Source organism: Chrysochloris asiatica, unplaced genomic scaffold, assembly GCF_000296735.1.
Source record: "Chrysochloris asiatica unplaced genomic scaffold, ChrAsi1.0 scaffold00007, whole genome shotgun sequence".
In the NCBI taxonomy this organism is placed as follows: domain Eukaryota; kingdom Metazoa; phylum Chordata; class Mammalia; order Afrosoricida; family Chrysochloridae; genus Chrysochloris; species Chrysochloris asiatica.
The window spans coordinates 22488047-22507723 of record NW_006408525.1 but is presented as its reverse complement, the minus strand read 5'-3'; the positions used below and the strand labels follow the sequence as shown (position 1 = coordinate 22507723).

General features: G+C 36.8%; 1 protein-coding gene across 1 annotated transcript in view; it reads right to left on the bottom strand.

Annotated features, from left to right (window-relative positions):
- Positions 1–19677, bottom strand: part of SKAP1 (src kinase associated phosphoprotein 1) — a 458887-nt gene that overhangs the window by 343759 nt on the left and 95451 nt on the right. Inside the window, exon 3 of the mRNA XM_006833657.1 lies at positions 17499–17524. Within this exon, the coding sequence (XP_006833720.1) occupies positions 17499–17524 (26 nt within the window). The remainder of the gene's footprint in view (positions 1–17498; positions 17525–19677) is intronic.

Here is a 19677-nt window from a genome sequence, read left to right as displayed (position 1 = left end):
ATGGTTGTTGTTAAGTGCCGTGGAGTCAGTTCAGATTCATAGCGACCCTGTAAGAACCTTTAGGGACATCATTTTCTGGGAGTTATTGTCAAGTATGATCGAGGCAGTTCCAACTCCTAGCGACCCTGTCTAGGGTTTCTGAGGAGCAACTGGTAGATTTGAATTGTCAACCTTGAGGTTAGTAGTCCAGTGCTTATCCTACAGCTCCATACCAGTACAGTCTAAATGATCAGAAATTAAATCAAATCAATTAGAAGCTATTAGAACATTCACTGCAACAAATGTAAAGCCAACAATCAAATGAGCAGTACAGCTTAATAATACTGCAAAAATTAACCACTCTCAATGATATACTGAACAGGAAAATGACAGTTGAACGAATTGGAACATTCTTTCCACCACTACCACACACCAACTCCCTTCCAAGAACATTGTTTTCTGTGATGCACCTTTTCATTCTGACCAGTAGGGTGAGCTGCAGTGTATAGCATCAGCCTAATCTTGATTGTACTTCATGTTTTTCTCCCACTAGTGAACCCTTCTTTCTATTCTTTCCCCTCATCCCAGAAAATGCAGAGATTGTTAACCCTTCTTAGTTTTCACATAAAGCCATAACTATTGGACATTAGCAAATATAAACCAGATAGTTGTACATGTGACAATGCACATATTGTAAAGCAAATTGCAGGCTGTCAGCCATCATTTTTACTTTACACTAACACTGTTCATCTACAGTTGTTATTAGTCATCTAGCAATAAAATGGAACCTGCCAAGATAGAGTATTTCCAATAGTAATGAGATTTTGACAAAATTCAAAACTTGTAAACCTAGGCATTTGATGTTGTTAAGTGTTGTTGAGTTGGTTCCAACTCACAGAGACCCTGTATAGGGTTTCCGAGGAGTGGCTGGTGGGTTTGAACTGCCAACTTTGTGGTTCAAACTGACCTTGCGGTCCAGTGCTTATCCTACAGCATCACACATGAATAAATATGTTGTAAAATGAACCATATGCATACAGCATCATAAGACAACCAGGCAAACATAACTTGGAATTATTAGTTCACAGTTCTGTTTTCCTTGAATCCTACTGCATTTCCAGCCCTTAGTTCTTTTTATGACACTATTCAGCTGAATTTTCAGCATATTTTATATTATAGAAATAAGTCTCCCACAACAATAATACTCTCTCTAGCTTACTTAATTCTTACTAGATGCAGGCTCTGGGTCAAGGCTCTGCATGCACTATCCTATTTAATCTTCCAAATAATCCTATGTTATATTAACATTCTAATGTTATAGTTGAGGAAATGTAGACACGGAAATTAAATAACGTAACCAAAGTCACTTAGCTGACTCATAAGTATCAAAGCTACCTTGTCTAATTACTAAATTCTTGTTCTAATCCACTGAGCTATACAGTCTCTAAGTCTGCATTCTGTATAAATTACAATACGTATGCAAAGGTAAAGCATACCGAGAGTCAGCAATGTCTTGAATCTATGGCATAACCTTACACATAGTTGTGGTTAGGTGTTAGTTAGCAAGTTGGTTCCAACCCACAGCTACCCTGTGGGTCTTGTGCCATCCTCACAATTGCTACTATGCTTGAACCCACTGCTGCTGCCACTATGCCAAAACACATTAGTGTGTATGTTTTTTAATTTAAGTAAAGAAAATTATAATCAAACGTTTAAGTTATCATTATTAGGAAGGAGTAACAGTAGTAATGATAGGTATGGGGACTGTAACTGATAAACATCAATGATTAGGTCAAGAAGAAGTTGGTCAATTCAGTATTTCCTTTAAAAAATCTATTTTAATTTTCCTCATCAGATCACCAAATCTTTGAAGAAATGCAATAAAATCTTAGACTTGTGAGATATGGCTTCCTGAAATCTAAAACGTATTTATCCAATATAACAGTCCTCAGAGAAATCGCTAACTCTGCCCTGTGTTTTTTAGGAATTCAGATAACATAAATTCAAATATCTTACAATAGTGTTGTAAGTAGTGTGCAAGTCTGCTGCACAAGACCTTTTTAAAGTGTTGAAAAGCAAGGATGTCAGCTTGAGGACTAAGGTGCGCCTGACCCAAGCCATGGTATTTTCAATAACCTCAAATGCATGCAAAATCTGGACAGGAAGAGTAGAGAAGAATTGATGCCTTTGAGTTGTGGTGTTGGAGGAGAATATTGAAAGTGCCCTGGGCTGCCAAAAGAACCAATAGATCTGTTTTGGAAGAAGTGCAGCCAGAGTGCTCCTTAGAGGCCAAGATGGCCAAACTTCGTCTCTCATACTTTGGACATATTGTCAGGAGGGACCAGTCACTGGAGAAGGATGTCATGTTTGATAAGGTGGAGGGTCAGAGAAAAACAGGAAGATCCCCAATGAAATGGATTGGCCAAGTGGCAGCATCGATGGACTCAAGTGTGGCAACAGTAGTGAGGTTGGCCCAGGATCAGGCAGTGTTTCATTCTGTTGTGCATAAGGTCACTATGGGTTAGTACTGACTCGATGACACCTAACAACAATAATGCTGTGGTAGAAATGTTTTAATACCACTTTCTGGCATGAATTTCATGCTTGCAAAATTTAATACAACAATCTTGGGCTTACTCAGATCAATATATTTAAAATTTTCCAGCACTTCTGTCTGATCCTATTGAATCATAGGTGTTTTGACTCTGCTTCATAGAAAACGAACCAACCTGTTCTAGACCCAAATAAAGCTTTGGCTTGGCTTAGTTAAAGAATATGTTTTCTTTCTGATACCACCATACTTTAAATATCATAATAGGTAAATTCTTTGAGAAATATGTAATGCCTCATAAAAGTAGCTATTTTATTCCTATTGGCTCATTTTGGTCTCACCTTCTAGCTTTCCCTTTCTAATCCTGATACATTTAGGATATTTGTAGATTGACACACTATTACAAAACTTTAAAGAGAAACTATAAAGACAGCTGGGTTCAAATATTCTGCTAAAGAAGAATAGGCGAGAAGAACAGAAAATCCTGCTTTTCTACATGATCTATAGGCTATAAAGAAATATAAGAAAACTTTTATAAATGCCTAATCCAAGGAGTAAAAACCAAACAATACATAATAAAGAAAGGATTATGGGTAAGATTGTTGCTGTAGTTGTTAAAGTGCCGTTGAGCTGGTTCCCACTTATAGTGACCCTGTACAGGATTTTTGAGGAGCAGTTGATGAGTTTGAACCACTGAACTCGGGGTCTATGTATTATCCTGCAGTGCCACACCAGGACTCCTGGGTAGGATTGTTGTTGTTAAGTGGTGTCGAGTCGTAGCAGGCCTGAAAATGTGAATCAGCTTTCAACATATTCAAAAAGGGGTGAGTTTTCTTTATTAGTAGTATACCTGTCCCTCAATGCTACGAATGTTCTGGGTTTCTCTATGCTCTACCTAACTCCAAATAGGGACTCCAGTTAAATACATGCAGGGCTAAAGAGCTCTGGGAGTGTAGTGGTTACGAATCAGGCTGTAAATCTCAAGGTCAGCAGTTCAAAACTACCAGCTGTTCAGCAGGGGAAAGATGAGGTTTTCTGCTCCCGTAACAATTTACAGCCTCGGAAGCCCTGTACAGGGTTGCTGTGAGTTGGAACCTACTCCATGGCACATAACAACAACTACCAAAATGTTTGTCTCCTCTGTGGCAAATGTTTTACATGGAAAAGTATCAATTTTTTTTTTCTTTTTATTGAGGTGTCACTGTTGTTGTATTTAAGTGCCATTGAGTCAGTTCCAACCCGTAATGACCCTGAACAGGGTTTCTGAGCGTGTAAATCTTTATAGGAGCAGAAGGCCTCATCTTTCTCCTGCAGAGCAGCTGGTAGTTTCTAACTGCTGACCTTGCTGTTCATAGGCCAATTTGTAACCACTACGCTACCAGAGCTCATTTTACTTATGTTAGTGGTACCAGAGGTACCACTAACATAAGTAAAATGCACAAATCTTAAAGATTAAGGGGCATCATTTCTAAGTTTAGGCAAATGCCTTTAAGAAATTAATGGTGGTCAAGAATTTTCAGTGGCTGTCTTGTGTTTGTTAAATATACATCAAACTGACATGGAAGACAGTATGTTCATATTATTGGTTCTTTCATTATTTCTCTCATTAAGTGTCAGCAGGAACTGGAAGCTTTATTTTATTTTATGAATCCCTTATTTGTGCCCATTCCAATGAGAGGTGACCCAATGGAATGTGGAAATCATCCAACAATACTATTAATATCACATGCAAATAAAATTTTGCTGAAGATAATTTTAAAATGGCTGTAACAATATACATCAACAAGGAACTACCAGAAACTCAAGTCAGATTTAGAAGAGGACGTGGAACTAAGAATATCATTACTGATGTCAGATGAATCTTGGCTGAAAGCAGAGAATACCAGAAAGATGTTTACCTATACTTTATTGACTATGTAAGAGCTTTCAACTATGTGGATCATGACAAGCAATGGACAACATTGTGAAGAATGGGTATTCTAGAGTACTTAATTGTGCTCATGAGGTATCTGTACATAGAGGCAGTCACTCAAAAATAACAAGGGGCTACTGATGGTTTAAAGTCAAGAGAGGTGTATGCCAAGGTTGTATTCTTTCACCATACTTATTCAATTTGTATGCTGAGCAAATAATCCAAGAAGATAAATTATATGAAGAAGAATGTGGCATCAGGATTAGACATCCTGCAATATGCAAATGATAACAACCTTGCTTGTTGGAAGTGAAGAGGACTTAAATACTAATGAAGATCAAAGACTACAGCCTTTGCTATGGGTTGCACCTCTATGTAAAGAAAACAAAAATCCTCACAACTGGACTAATAAATAACATCATGATAAATGGAGAAAAGATTGAGGTTGTCAGACTTCGCTTGGATCCACAATCAACAGTCCTGAAAGCAGCAGTCAAGAAATCAAACTACATATTGCATTAAGCAAACCTGCAGCACAAGGGTTCTTTAAAGTGTTTAAGAGCAAAGATAGCCATTTGAGGACGAAGGTGTCCTGAGCCAAGTCATGGTATTTGTAATTGCCTCATATGCATTTGAAAGTTGGACAATGAGTAAGGAAGACAGTAGAAGACATTTGAGTTATGGTGTTGGAAAAGAATATTGAAAGTACCATGGGCTGCCAGAAGAACAAATCTGTATTGGAAGAAGTACAACCGAAATGCTCCTTAGAAGCTAAGATGGCCAGCCTTTATCTCTCATACTTCAGACATGTTAATAGAAGGGACCAGCTCTTGAAGAAGGACATCATGCTTGGTAAAGTGGAAGGTCAGCAAAATAGAAGAAGACTCCCAACGAGATGGATTGGCACAGTAGCAACACAATGGGGTCAAGTGCAACAACAATTGTGTGGATGGTGCAAGACCAGGCACTGTTTTATTCTGTTGGGCATAAAGTCGTTATGAGTAGGCATCTAAAATCAACAACAAACCTATAACTAAATACTTGAATTATGGCGTTGGCGAAGAATATTTGAAGCACAAACAAATCTGAAGAACAAACTAATCTGTCTTGGAAGAAGTATAACCAGAATGCTCCTTAGAAGTGAGGATGGAGAGACTTCACCTTGTACTTTGGACATGTTGTCAGGAGGAACCTGTCCCTGAAAAAGGACATCATGCTTGGCAAAGTGGAGGGTCAGCAAAAAAAGATGAAAATTCCCAACAACACAGATAGACACAATGGCAGCAACAATGGGCTCCAACACAGCAATTGTTAAGGATGGCTCAGAATCAGGTAGTGTTTAGTTCTGTTGTGTATAGGGTCAGAACTGACTCAACAGTACCTAACAACAATATAACCAAATAGTCCATTTCCTGTGTTAGTGATACTTCAGTCATCCTGAAGAACAGTAACTATTAAACAAGTTTCTGAGAGAAGCATGTGTTGATGGAAAGTACAATAAAAAAATAATAAATGTTTTTTTTAATGGAATTGGACCCATTCATCACATTATTTAACTTCCAAGTATCAATTAAGTTCACTGGGTTTCAAGTCCAATTGCTTACTCTACATAATAAATTAAAAAAAAATTTATGCCAAAGAACCAACAAAGTTTTTTTGTGTGTGTGTCTGTGTATGTGTGTTTAAGTTTTTTTTGTGAATTATGTGATAGTTTACATGGGAGAGAACATTAGCTTTACATTCATCCTATCGTATATGATTTTATTGCCATGATTACAATCCCCTCCACGCATCATCAAACAAACAAAGGGTATACCCCACAATCCTGCCCCCTTGGTTGTCAGCATACAGCCCCTCTCTGGGTCTAGAGTCCCTAGCTGCTCCATCTCTCCATGTCATCATCTCTGACTCCATCTCTGGTGTCAATGCTTCTCTGGGTAGGGTCCCGCACTCCACTCTTTTCCCTTAATGGTCCCAGGGACTTCCGCTCCTGGACTGCAAAGTCAACCACTCCCCTTCTTTTGCTACAAAACATCTATCTTTACATTTCCAACCCACACAATCAGTCCTGATAACAATTATTCACTATTGTATCACAAGAGACCTATCCTCATCTTCTTTCATCAGCCCCGCCCAGAGAGACTGGATACTACTCAGTGGAGATTCTACCTTCCTCCACACCCTCTGGATCTAGGCTCCCTCTTGAAAGCTTGTAAGCCAGTCACTTCTTGCCTTTGTAGCCCCTCCCCCCCCCCATTTTGAGTAGCCAATGTCCAAATTGCCTATCTTTGTTTACCCTGTGTACCGAGGGGGTGGGAATTATCCTTACTTTAAAGATCCGTTCCCTCTTTTGAGCTACTGCATCCATAGGAGTAGGTCAAGCTCATCAAATTGTATTAGATTACTTTTTTTCTCTTCTTTCTTCTTCTAGTCGAGTTCTGATTATCCAGCCATTGAAGCCAGGTCAAGTGGGTATTATCTGCAAGTGTGAGTGTTCTTGTTCATATGCCCTCACTTCTTATCAGCTGGACGCTTCACTCTCCACTCTAGTCCTCTGTGGTTATGCCACTGACTCTGGTCCCATAAGTCCCCAGGTCTTGCCGTACTGCTGACCAACCAGGTCTCCAACACAGAAGAACCATCAAAGTTTGTATTCCAATTAACCACAACTTACTCTCAATATTTTTGGTCCAAAACATAAAAAAATCATTAGAGGTAGAATTCTGAGGTAGTTTAATTCTTATGCCAAGATTCTGTGTTTAGAAACTAAACTCCTCTCCTGATTTTCTATGCTAGTCCAGGGATAATAATATCTAAGAAACATAGCTTATAAGTTTTTTTCACAAAAGTTTCCAAACTAATTAAATAAATTTAAGTAGTTACTCATTTATCAATTACTAAAATATTCTTGCCATCTAAATAAGGACAAAAATCAGAAATTCTATGCAATTCACTCCACCCTCCACACTCAGATTTTTGTGAGTGGTAAACTAACATAACAAAACTTTACCACTATAATAAATTTAGTGTGCAATTCAGTAGCATCAAGCATGTTGTACAACCATTAAGTTTATCTAGTGCCGGAATTTCTTCATCACCCCAAATGCATACCTCATACCCATTAAGCAATAACTTACCATTCTCCTCTCCCTCTAGCCCCTGGCAACCACTGTTCTGCTTTCAGTTTCAATAGATTTACCTATTGTAGATACTTCATATGAATGGAATCACTCAACATCTGACCTTGTGTCTGGCTTCTTTCACTTATCAAAATGCTTTCAAGGTTCATTCATATTATGATTGAACCAACTGCTGCTGCCACTGTGTCAATCCTTGGAGATCTTCCTCTTTTTTGATGATCCTCCACTTTACCAACCATAACGTCCTTCTCCCTCCTGATAATATGTCCAAAATATGAGAAACTATACTTCTTATAACAGAAGTATAGTCTGACTATACTTCTTATAACAGATTTGTTTGTTCTTCTGGCAGTCCATGGTATTTTTAATATTCTTCTCTAACACCATAACTCAAATGTATCATTTCTTCTATAGTCTTCCTTATTCATTGTCCAACTTTCACATGCATATGAGGCTATTGAAAATATAATGGCTTGGCTCAAGAACACCTTAGTTTTCAAACTGATAGCTTTGATCTTTAGGACTTTAAAGTGGTCTCCTGCAGCAGATTTGCCTAATGTAATATGTCGTTTGATTTCCTGACTGCTGCTTCCATGAATGCTGAGTGTGGATACAAGCAAAATGAAGTCTTTGACAACTTCCATTTTTCTACCAATTTTCATGATGTGATCTATTGGTCCAGTTGTGAGGATTTTTGTTTTCTTTACATGGAGGTGTAATCAAACTGAAGGTTGTAGTTTTTTATTTTCATCAGTAAGTATTTTAAATCTTCACTTCCAGAAGTAAGGTTGTATCATCTGCTTATTGCATGTTGTTATTGAGTCTTCCTGAAATTCTAATGCATGTTCTTCTTTATATAATCTAGTTTCTTGGATTATTTACTCAGTATACAGGTTGAATAAGTATCCTTTCACTAAAGGATACAACCCCATTGTACTCATTTTCTGATTTTAAATTATTCAGTATCCCCTGGTTCTGTTCTAACAACTGCCTTTTGGTCTATATACAGGTTCCTCATGAGCAATTAAGAGTGCTAGAATATGCATTATTCTCAATGTTATATTGAGAATATTATACGATACAGCTTTATTATTCAGTTTAGAATTTACTTTTATGTGATGTCAAGTCAACACAACCATATATTGCTAGTTCTCAAACACTAAACAATAGAGAATGCTTTTATTTCATACTATCATCAGGGCCTCACCAAAAAACTCATATATAAAAATAAATTGGTGGTGGTGGTGGTGTTAAGTTTCCTTGAGTCATATTTGACTTATAGCGACCTTGTGTAGGGTTTCTGAGGAGCAGCTGGTAAGTTCGAACTGCCAACCTTGCAGTACAAAGTGAACTTGCAGTCCAGTGCTTATCCTATAGTGCCACACTACAAATAAATTGTTGTTGTTGTTAAGTGCTGACGAGTCGATAGTAAATAAAAATAAATAAGAGGGAGAGGAAAACATAAACAGATAAGAAACTACCAAATCACAATTCTACTGAAAAACAGCACAGTAGTTCTGGTGTAGTGCTGTAGGATAAGCACTGGACTGCTAACCACAAGGCTGGCAGTTCAAACCCACCAACCACTCATCGGAAGCTCTATAAAGGATCACTGTGTGTCAGAACCAATTCAACAGCACTTAACAGCAACAACAACAGTCATGTCAGTTTCTTTATTAAACTTAAAAGGTTAAGCAAGCTCAGAGCACAACATTCAAGCTTACAAGGTGCACAAAACAAGAAGCACATCCCCTTCCCTCTATGTACATGGTCTTTCTCAGCTTAGACAAACATTGGGAGGGTTCTTGAATCTAAAGTATCTCTCTGCATGGGTGAGGAGTTTTGTGTTTTGTTTTGTTTTTTAATTGGTAGCATTTGTTTTGTACCCACATTTTTCTCCTAACCATTTATCTTGGTGGTGGTGGTGGTTGTGTGCCACTGAGTTGGTGCTGACTCATAGCGATTCTGTATAGGGTTTCTGAGGCTGTAAATCTTTACGGGAGCCGAAAGTCTCATCTTTTTCCCATGGAGTGACTGGCAGATTCGAACTACTAAACTTGAGGTTAGCAGCCAACCTTATATCTCACAAAGCTACCAGGGCTCCTTCCATTTATCTCAGAGATAAGTGATCTCATTTTTAAATTAACTTTAAAATAAATAAATAAATAATATATGCACATGGTGAAAGTTTAAACATGCCATAGGATATGTAATAAAATGTTCTCTTCCATATATATATATATTCCCCTGACCCCAGGCTACCATTGTTAAGATTCTTGTGTATCCTTGCAAAGTAACTAAATAAGTAACACACACACAGACACCAACAGTACACTATTTGCTTAAACTTGCCTTTTTCATTTAACAATATGCCTTGGAAATCATTCTGTATTACACACATGTGTGTTATTTTCTTTTAAGCTGCTATACAGCATTCCAGTACAAGGATGTAGCATGATTTAGTCCTTTTTGCTGGATATTAAGCTGCTTAGTGTTTTTGCTAGTATTTTAAATGACATAATGAACACCTTTGTATATAATATGTGTAGGGAATAAAGAAAGCAATACCATCTGAATCCAATGACTGCTTTTTTTCAGCTGCATGAAAGTCAATTCTTTTTCTTATGTCTCAATATTATCTATTGTACAACAGGAATTTTAGAAAGGACAAAAAAATCTTAGCAGATTTTAACTTTAAAAGGAAAAAAGTGAGTCTTTGTACTAAAGAAACATCTTACAATCTTTGACAGAAGTTAAAAAAAATTGTGCATTAATTTTAAAATACATTATAGCACTCAAAAAAATTAAAACACGTGCAACAGTAGATGTATAGGAAGTAAAATATTTGAAAAGGTATCAAAGCCAGTAATTATCTTCAAAAACAATTTGTATGCACATCCACTTTCCACAGATTAATTTGTATAAAATGTAGCAAATAAAAAGGAAAGGGGGAAAATGTCTAAAGGACCTCAAGCCACAAAATCAGCTGTCAAAATTGTTGATGCTAAAAGGTTGGGTCAAAGCCAGAGGCAGGAGTATTCATCCTGTGGATATTCCCCTCCTATTAAATCCCCAAAAGACATGGGAAACATTCCAGAAGACTTCTTTTTAAAAAGTAGTATAGGTTAGGCTATTCCAGGTTCATAACCAACACTTATGTTTATAAAATATTAGCATTCCAAGAATAGTGATAGGAAGATACTTAACAATAAATTACAAATACTGTAAAGTCAAACTTTTTCTTACATTTGCAAACACATCATAAATTTAGACTGTGTTTCTTTGTATAAATCCTACTTACGACTATGCTAAAACCTTTTGGCATGAATGCAAAGGGTATTTTCATAAATAAAACTTAGTAAAATCACTGTACACTCCATTAATTCAAAAACACTCTCTTCAACTTCAAAGGAAAGTTCCCCCCTTTCTCTCTTTTTAAGTAAAAAGACGGTGTTTCTTCACTGCTTTAATGGTTTGCTTCTTGTAGTTGTCATAACTACATGCTTCAAGTATGCGGTAGTACAGGAAAAGTTAAGTGACATCCGTGCTTCAATTCAACATGTCTCAAACATTATAGAGTAACAAGCCCATAAATCTAACTTCTGAAGTGTCCACCAATAAAAATTCTGCACACATACCCTATCAATGCAAACCTTCCAAATATGCACATAATGGGTTGAGTGGTCTACACCAGGGCTCAACTGGAATGAATGAATTTTATGGAAAGATGTGAAATGTATATTGTCAGATGTACACTGTGCATTTGCTTGCACAGCCCTACTTTGAAACATAAACCTAATACTTGCTACCAGCTAATAAAGAAGTCTTGGTAGTGTAACAGGTTATGAGTTGGGCTGCTAACAGCAAGGTCAGCAATTCAAATCTTTCAGTCGCTCTGCGGGAGACAGATGAGGCTTTCTGCTCCTGGAAAGATTTACAGCCTCGGAAACCCTACATAGGGTTGCAATAGGAGTCCTGGTGTGGCGCTGTGAGTTAATGTGCCAGACTGCAAAGCCATTTCGATTGCAAGTCTGGCAGTTCAAGCTTACCAGCTGCTCCTCGGAAGCCCTATACAGGGTTGTTATGGGTCGGAACCGACTGGACGGCGCTTCACAACAACAATAACTACTCACCACCAGCTTGTAAGTACCTTCCATGTGGCAAGCACTCTTCATTCATTTATCATCTAATTATAAGTCATGGTTAACTATGAAGTAGATAATATTAATGGAGTTTTATAGAGGAAGAAATTGAAGTTCTGAGAGGTTACTTCACTTGGACTAGCTCACAAAGATTGTGAGTAGAAGAGCTGGTATTGGAATTCAATTTAAAAGCTAAGGATCTTTCCATCACAAAATACAAACTTTCTAATATGTTCCTATTACTAAGGGTCGTGGAGTCGGTTTTGACTCATGGCAACCCTGTATAGGGTTTCCGAAGTTTTTAATCTTTTGCAGGAGCGGAAAACCTCACCTTTCTCCAATGGAGTAGCTGGTGGGCTCAAACTGCTAACATTGTGATTAGAAGTCCAGTGCTTACCCTATGGAGACACCAAACCTCCAACTTTCTAATATAGGAATGCAAAAAAATATAAAAACTATTTTAATGTAGAGGCATATCTCAGAGAAATTGTAGGCTTGACCCCAGACCACCATAATAAAGCGAATACTACAATCAAGCGAGTCACAAATTTGTTTGCTTCCCAGTGCATATAAAAATTATGTTTACAGTCATCCTACAGTCTATAAAGTGTCCAATAGCATTATGAAAAAATTGAAATATTTTGAAAATTACCAAAATGTGACACAGACACAAAGTGAGTTTATACTGTTGGAAAAATGGCACCTTGCTCAGAGCAGGGTAGCTACAAATCTTCAATTTGTGAAAAACACAGTATCTGCAAAGCACAATAAAACAAAGTATGCTAGTAATGTGCGACTAAGATCGCTACAGTACCTTATGCATTAATATGATATTTACCATGACCAAAAAAAAAAATGCCACATTTTAAAATCCCAATTTAGATTTCTTTTTCCTTTCACTTTGTATCATGAAGAATTTTAAACATGTACAAGTAGGTAACAGTGTAATGAACCCGATGTACAACATCATTTAGTTTAAACAATTCTCAATTTATGGTCCATCCTGTTTCAACCTTACCCTACCTCTTTCCCCTTTCCCATATTATTTTGAATAATAAATAAGACTTTATCTGTAAATATCACAGTATAGCTCTCTAAAATAAGTACTATTTTAAAAACAAACATAACCATATTACCATTATTGCACCTAAAAAAACAATAGTAGTTTCTTAAGAACATAAAATATCCAATTCGTTCAAATTTCTAATGCTCAAACACATAACATTTTTTAAATAGCTTGTTTATTTGACTTAGGATGCAATTAGGATCCCAAAGTAGTTGATATATTTCTTAAATCTCTTAATATATAGTTAAATTTCTTTTATAATAACATATTCTTTATTCACTTTGCACTACCACCAGTTTTGCCAAGCTATATTTTTAGGTATGACTTTGCTTTGTCAAGGAATATAAGTTTGCCATTTCAAAATTTAAACTTAGGATTCACATAGTGGAAATTTTTCATATTGAAATAATAAATTTCTCAAAAACTCTATCACCCATGCAGATTTGAAGTTGGCAAAATTTTCACTGGCTTACATATACTATTAACAATAATGTAATGTGAGTGACCATTTAATAAAAAAATATTATATATGTGCTGTTGTTAAGTGCCATAGAATCAGTTCCAAGTAAAAGGGTTTTCGAGGTTTTACATCTTTGCAGAAGCAGAAAGCCTTATCTTTCTCCCACAAAGAGGCTGGTGGGCTCAAACCATGGAGGTTGTGGTTCACAGTCCAGTGCTTACTGTATGGAGCCACCGCACTCTCATTATATATATATATACACATACACACACACATATATAGTATCCCAATTGTCTTTCTCAAAATTTTGCTTCAACATTGTGCCATTTATTTTTACTCTGGGCCTGTAGAGGGCAAGTCTATCTAATATTTATAAAGATGTTTTTATAGCAATGATTTTTAAATTATAAATATGATACATTAAAATAAAATTTTTGATTTGATTAAACTGCAACTGGCAATAATTAACTCAGTTTATAAAGGGGAAATTAAAACAAAATGAATGAAATCTGTGATATTGTCATCATATTTCAAAGATAAAATTGATATTGCTGTTTAGACAGCTAATCAATATCATCTTTTAAATTATCTGATCAATTACTAAGATGGTAAAAATCCCATGGCAAAGTTTCCAATGATCTTTCTTTGTAACTTTAAGTTAAAAAATTAAGTAGGAAAAACGTTTTTAATGTCAGTCAGCAGGACTTTGTCACCAGGTTCATCAGGACTTGAATTGTCAAAGGCATCTTAAATCTTATTGTAAAATAAAACAGGTTTTTTCATGTTCTCCAGTTATATTTGAACTAATTAACAATACTTTCATTTGAATCCTCTCTTCACTAAAGTAATAAATTATTTGTATCAAATTTTCTTTTCCTTATGTTTAATTTTTTTTTTTTTTTAATAAACATCATTCAGGATATAGACAATGGACCAATAAGAAAACTGTGTGAGGGAGACTTATAATCAACACTATCATAAATATAAACTACAAATGTAAAACTTTTATTATGTTGAGGCACTGTACTGAGCACTTACACAAATTACTACTAACTGTCATAACAACCCTGACACAGTAAAATATTGTGATGAAGTTTTGTGGCCTCTGCAACTGAAAATAGGCACAGGGTTTCTTTTTAGGGCAACGAAAATGTTCTGAAATTAGATCATGGGAAGGTTGTGCAACTCTGAGTATACTTAAAACCACTGACTTGTATACTTTAAAAGGGTGAATTTTATGATATGTGAATTATATCTCAATCAAAGTGTCACTTTTTTTTTTTTTTTTAATAAAGGAGGGGGATAAGCTCTGGAGTCAGGCTGACAAACTTAGAATCCTTGAGTTGCATTACCTTGACAAAGTTTCTTAAGTTCTCGGTGTATTAGTACTCATATCTGTCAAATAGAGTCCTGGTGTGGCTGTAGGATAAGCACTGGACTGCTAACCGGAAGGCTGGCAGTTCAAACCCGCCATCCACTCCTCAAAAACCCTATACAGGGTCGCTATGCGCTGGAACCGACTTGACAGCACTTAACAACAACATCTCATAGGGTTCTTTTGAGGATTAAATAAGATAATGCATGTAAAGTGCTTAGCACAATGCCTAGCACATTTGAGGTTCAGAGACTTTAATTAGCTTACTAGATCACTGAGTCATTAAATGGTAAAGGTGGGATTTGAACCCAGGTTCATCAGGCTTCAGAGTCCATATTCATTCTACCTTGTGTGAGTGATGAGACTTGCCCTAATACTATTCAATGGTCAGTCCTTTACCACATTAAACCTGGGATTGGGTGGAATGATGCATAAGAAACCTTTGCTCGATAATTCTTCTCTAAGTCTGATGGTTCATTCTCTCAATTGTTTTTGAGAGTTACCCCTTCAGAGCACTGTACCAACTCAACAGACTTTACCATAACCAGATGTTTAAATGTCTGCTACTAAAGGATTTTACCAGCAAAGGATCTATTTTTCTTTCAGTCACCAGACTCTGGTTTAGTTCATATATCCTAAAGGACACACATGTGTAATTAGGCTAGAGCAAAGAGTTAATAAAATTCATGCCATTATCTTCCTGCACAAAGGGTTCTACCATGGAAAAAGTGCTAGGAAAGTCTGGAACAATCATTTTTTGTCCTCTCTCACTCCCACCCCTATACTACCTAGTCTTCCAAGTGTTTTCAAAATTCTTCTGTCAGCTGTTCTTACATATTCCTATTCTTTTCACAGTCCTCAATTGTCCTGTAAATCTTTATATAGACCTGTTACCGTGTCCACCTGCCACCCCACCAATTTCTGAAATACACAATTCACTAAGGTTTGATTAAGAGCAAGGTAAAAGATATTCACCCACCCCCACCAAAAAAAAAGAGGGGGGGGGAAGGCTTGGGGACAAGATGCAATGAATACAGATTTTTCTACTTGAGCTTTCTTTCTTTACACTGACTTTTAAATGAGCAAAGATTTTGCTAAATGTACTTTAATTAACGAGAAGCAAATACAGTTTTCTGTTCTAAATAAACTATTTTCAGTTGTGCCCTTGGCATCTCTACCTCTGTCCTCTCGCTAAGAGAAGGTGAGTAAAGAAGTTTCCCTGTGCTGGGAAATGACTAGGATGCCACGAGGACAAGAATCTGTAGGATGTGTGCACCCTTTGTCTTTTAGCGCAACATAGTCTTGTGCTGAAGTCCAATTTTCCCCCTCTTATCAACACATTACCATACCAAATCTCTGACACTAATTCTTTATTTCTCCTTTAGGTAATTAATTCTACCCTCACAGTTCCATTCATTTCTGCCAGTTCACATTCATGTTCTGCCCCTTGTGGATTTTGGTTAACATCTGTTAAACCCTAAACTATAGGGCCGTTTCCTGAATAGCACATTACACATTTTGCAAAACAAACTGCTCCATACAATTCTCTACCATTCAAACTATGTTTCCAGCTATAAATACTTTAGAATAGTAAGATATACAGTAGCACTACAACTCATTATTAGAAGTATTATAAATACTCTAACTTCATCTTACAAGAGCCAAGAAGCTTTAAAATTATAAGACTGTCCTTTCTTGACGCTGGTTTTTAAAGAAAAGTCTTATACCAACTTGAAATATACAAAGCAAAGTATGAGCTAGGAAAACACAAATTTTAATAAAACTAGTGTCATCACTCACAATTTGAATTTTCCCAACAGCCAGAGAAAAGACCTGGTGATGTGATTCTACAAAGATTTCAGCCGAGGAAAGCCTATGGAGCAGTTCTGTTCTGTCACATAGAGTTGTTATGAGTCAGAATCAACTCGAAGACACACAACAACAAAAACTGGTGACTGACGCTAGATACATTAACAGCATTAAGAGAAAGAAAAGTCACAAAGCAAAATAGTTTATAAGCTATTTGCAAGTTTGATCTGTAACTGAGTCATCAAGAAAACAAAAATCCTCCATTTATTATAAAGATAATATTCAGGTTGATGTTTCTGTTATTCTTAACTAGAGTGGTAATAAGTAGGAACATGTACTTTAAAGATATTCTTGCAAACTGTTTGAGTTAAAAAAATCTTTTCCAATTTTGAACCTTTTAAAAATATGTTCTAATCCCCTCCCTTTTTTTTTTCATTTTTAATTTTGCACACAGCTGTCTGTCGCACTTTTTAGAATCATGCCAGATGCTGGGTTCATCAAGCAAAAGCAGGAAAACAATGGTTTGAAAGCAATTAGAAGTACCAAGGCTGCAGTGAGGCTCATATTAAAATGTGATAACACTGTTCTAGTGGGAATTTCAACGCTGCTCCGTTTCTGACATTTCTCTGCTGCCAGACAGGCAGGGTGGGTGGAAGAGCACTGTGATCGAGGAGGTAACATACTGGAATTTATTTCTGGAGCAAATGAAGGATTAGCTGAGTTGGAACCATGTCAAGGTTTTTATTATGGACTCAGCCACCATTTTATTTGAATGTTACTGGATCCTGTTTGCAACTACAAAGCTCGAGGAATAAAAATATATGAGAGTTTTGGTTCTATAAAACAATGTAACAGCAACCCACTCAGAAAGCAGAGGAAAAAGAGTCTCTTCTTGATAAATTGCAGGGCAGGGGGGACCAGCAGGGTGAAGATTAATTAAACACTCCACTAACTTTCCTCGGAACTGCTAATGTCACTCTATGGAGAAGCTTATTTAGAAAATACAGAAGTAAACCAACTATACATTCTTAGTGTAAAAGCATAAATGATCCAAGAGAACTCACCTGGGTGCTGAAAATCCCAGTGATACCTAGAATGCGAGAGAAAAGTGGAGGTAAGTCAAACCTGTACTTCATTATTTCTCAATTTTGGATGGCATAAAACACCCAGTCCATAATGCTTGCTAAATTGTCAACAAATAGCCAAAATGACTACTCATGAGGAGAATGAAAGGGTTGTCCCTCAAATGCAAACGTTTCTCAAAGGCTCAAAGCTGCCCTTAACTCAGTGTGACTCTTGATAATTTTGTCTTTAGAGTTGGAAAGGCCCTCAGAGGTCACCTAGCAGTGGCTCAGGTTTTCTCATCAGGAGATCTACGGACTTTGGGCAGGAAAATTCTTTGGTGTGACAAACTGTCCTGTGTAATACAGGACAACTAGCATCACTGGTCCTGGGCATCAAATACTAGTGACACCCCAGTTGTTGTGACAACCGAAACACCCCACAACACATTCCCAAATGCCTCCTAAGTCTAAGTTCTTTATTTTACAGGCGAAGCATGAACAATTAATTCAAGGTCATCTAACATTTCTGTACCCGAGCCAAGATCAGAGCTCTTGAAGTCCACTGTGCTATTCTATCTCCTCTTTTATTTTGGGAAATGATTGGCAAAACCAGTAGCCCTTGAAGTCTTAAACTAATGAAATGGCAGTGGGAGAAAGGATCATTTGTAAGTCATTTATTTGGAAACTAAATTGCATTTTTCCCCCCACAGAAATAATGTTCTATATAATGGCTACCCACAAAGTCTATTGTACTTTGGATCCCATTTCCTTCTGCCTTCACAGGAACCTTATATTACTCTATATCGATTTTATCTCTTGTATATTCAACCTCTTCCTCTCAACTGGGCCCTTTTTACTAGCATTTATACTTATATAAAAACAAAGCAAGCCCTTCCTCACCCCATCACATCCTTCCATATTCTGAGAGTCTTCTTTTCCTTCTTTCACAATGAAATTTTCAAAACAGTTGTTCATACCTGTTCTCCTTATTTACCTCCTATTAACCCCTAATATGCTTCAATCCAGCTCAAAATCACTGACCCTTAATTCTTGCTATAAACACAGTGATATTTATGCCACTAAACAGAATGAGTATTTTTCCGTTCTCTTCTTGACTTCTCAACAGTATATATGTGCATTTGAGTAATATTTTTCAGAATAAAGAGTCTACAGTTTTTATAAAATTCTTAAAAGGATGTATTGGGGAGGAGCATAATCACAGTGGATATCTAAGTTATTTTTTTTTTTACTAGATAGTAATGAAGGCAGATTACCATCTTTCTAACCCTTCCTTAAAAAATTATGTGCTCTTTGATTTATACCGTCAAATTGGCAGTCTTGACAACGTGGAGTAACTCAAATTGTGTTCCTTTTATGTGTTCTTTGAGTTTGGAGAACAAAAAGATATTTGAAAGGAAAAGTTCAGAACTGTAGTGTGGATGGGGTAAAGTTTCTCATAGGGTAGCCCTTGCTATCCTTGATGTATGAGTAGGTACACTGCTGTGATGAGAAAAGTTCCTCAGTGCAACTTTCCTGGTCTTTTCCTTACCGATTAAATTTTCCGTTTTCTTAAAACTTCTTCATAATAAATCTTTGTGATGATCCTGTGTCCTTTGAGAAAATCTACCAGTATTATCCCTTTTGAATCTCAAAAAAATAGTCACCATACCTTCTGAGCTGATCTTTCTGCCTTGAATTTAACTGACCCAGCAGATCACCTCAGAAGCCACTATCTTAACTGGACCTTGCTCTCTGTATCATATTGGCTTGTCCCTGGTTATATAATTTATTCCATAAAAGCATCTCCAATAGTTTTGATATTGTTTAAAAGATGGAAAGATTAGCTCTTTTAAATAGCTGATCTTTGTGCAACACTTTAAAAAATATCCTTTTGAGGCTTCCTGTGGAGCCTCTGAAATACATAAGACTACAGGTATAAGCCTGAACCACATACAGATCTCCAGAGATGGGAAATTTCCACTTGAAAGGATGAGCACACCAGCCTGGAGCAGCTAGAAGAACAGAAGATACTTCTTGAAAGAAAGACCTACAGGAAAAATACAAAACAATAGAGGCAGACAGACTGTTACTACAAGAACAAACAAGTTGCTTGCCCAGGAAACATCAAGGCAAGTAGTTGGGTCCCCTCAGTGCAAACCCCTTTCCAAGAATAAGACTC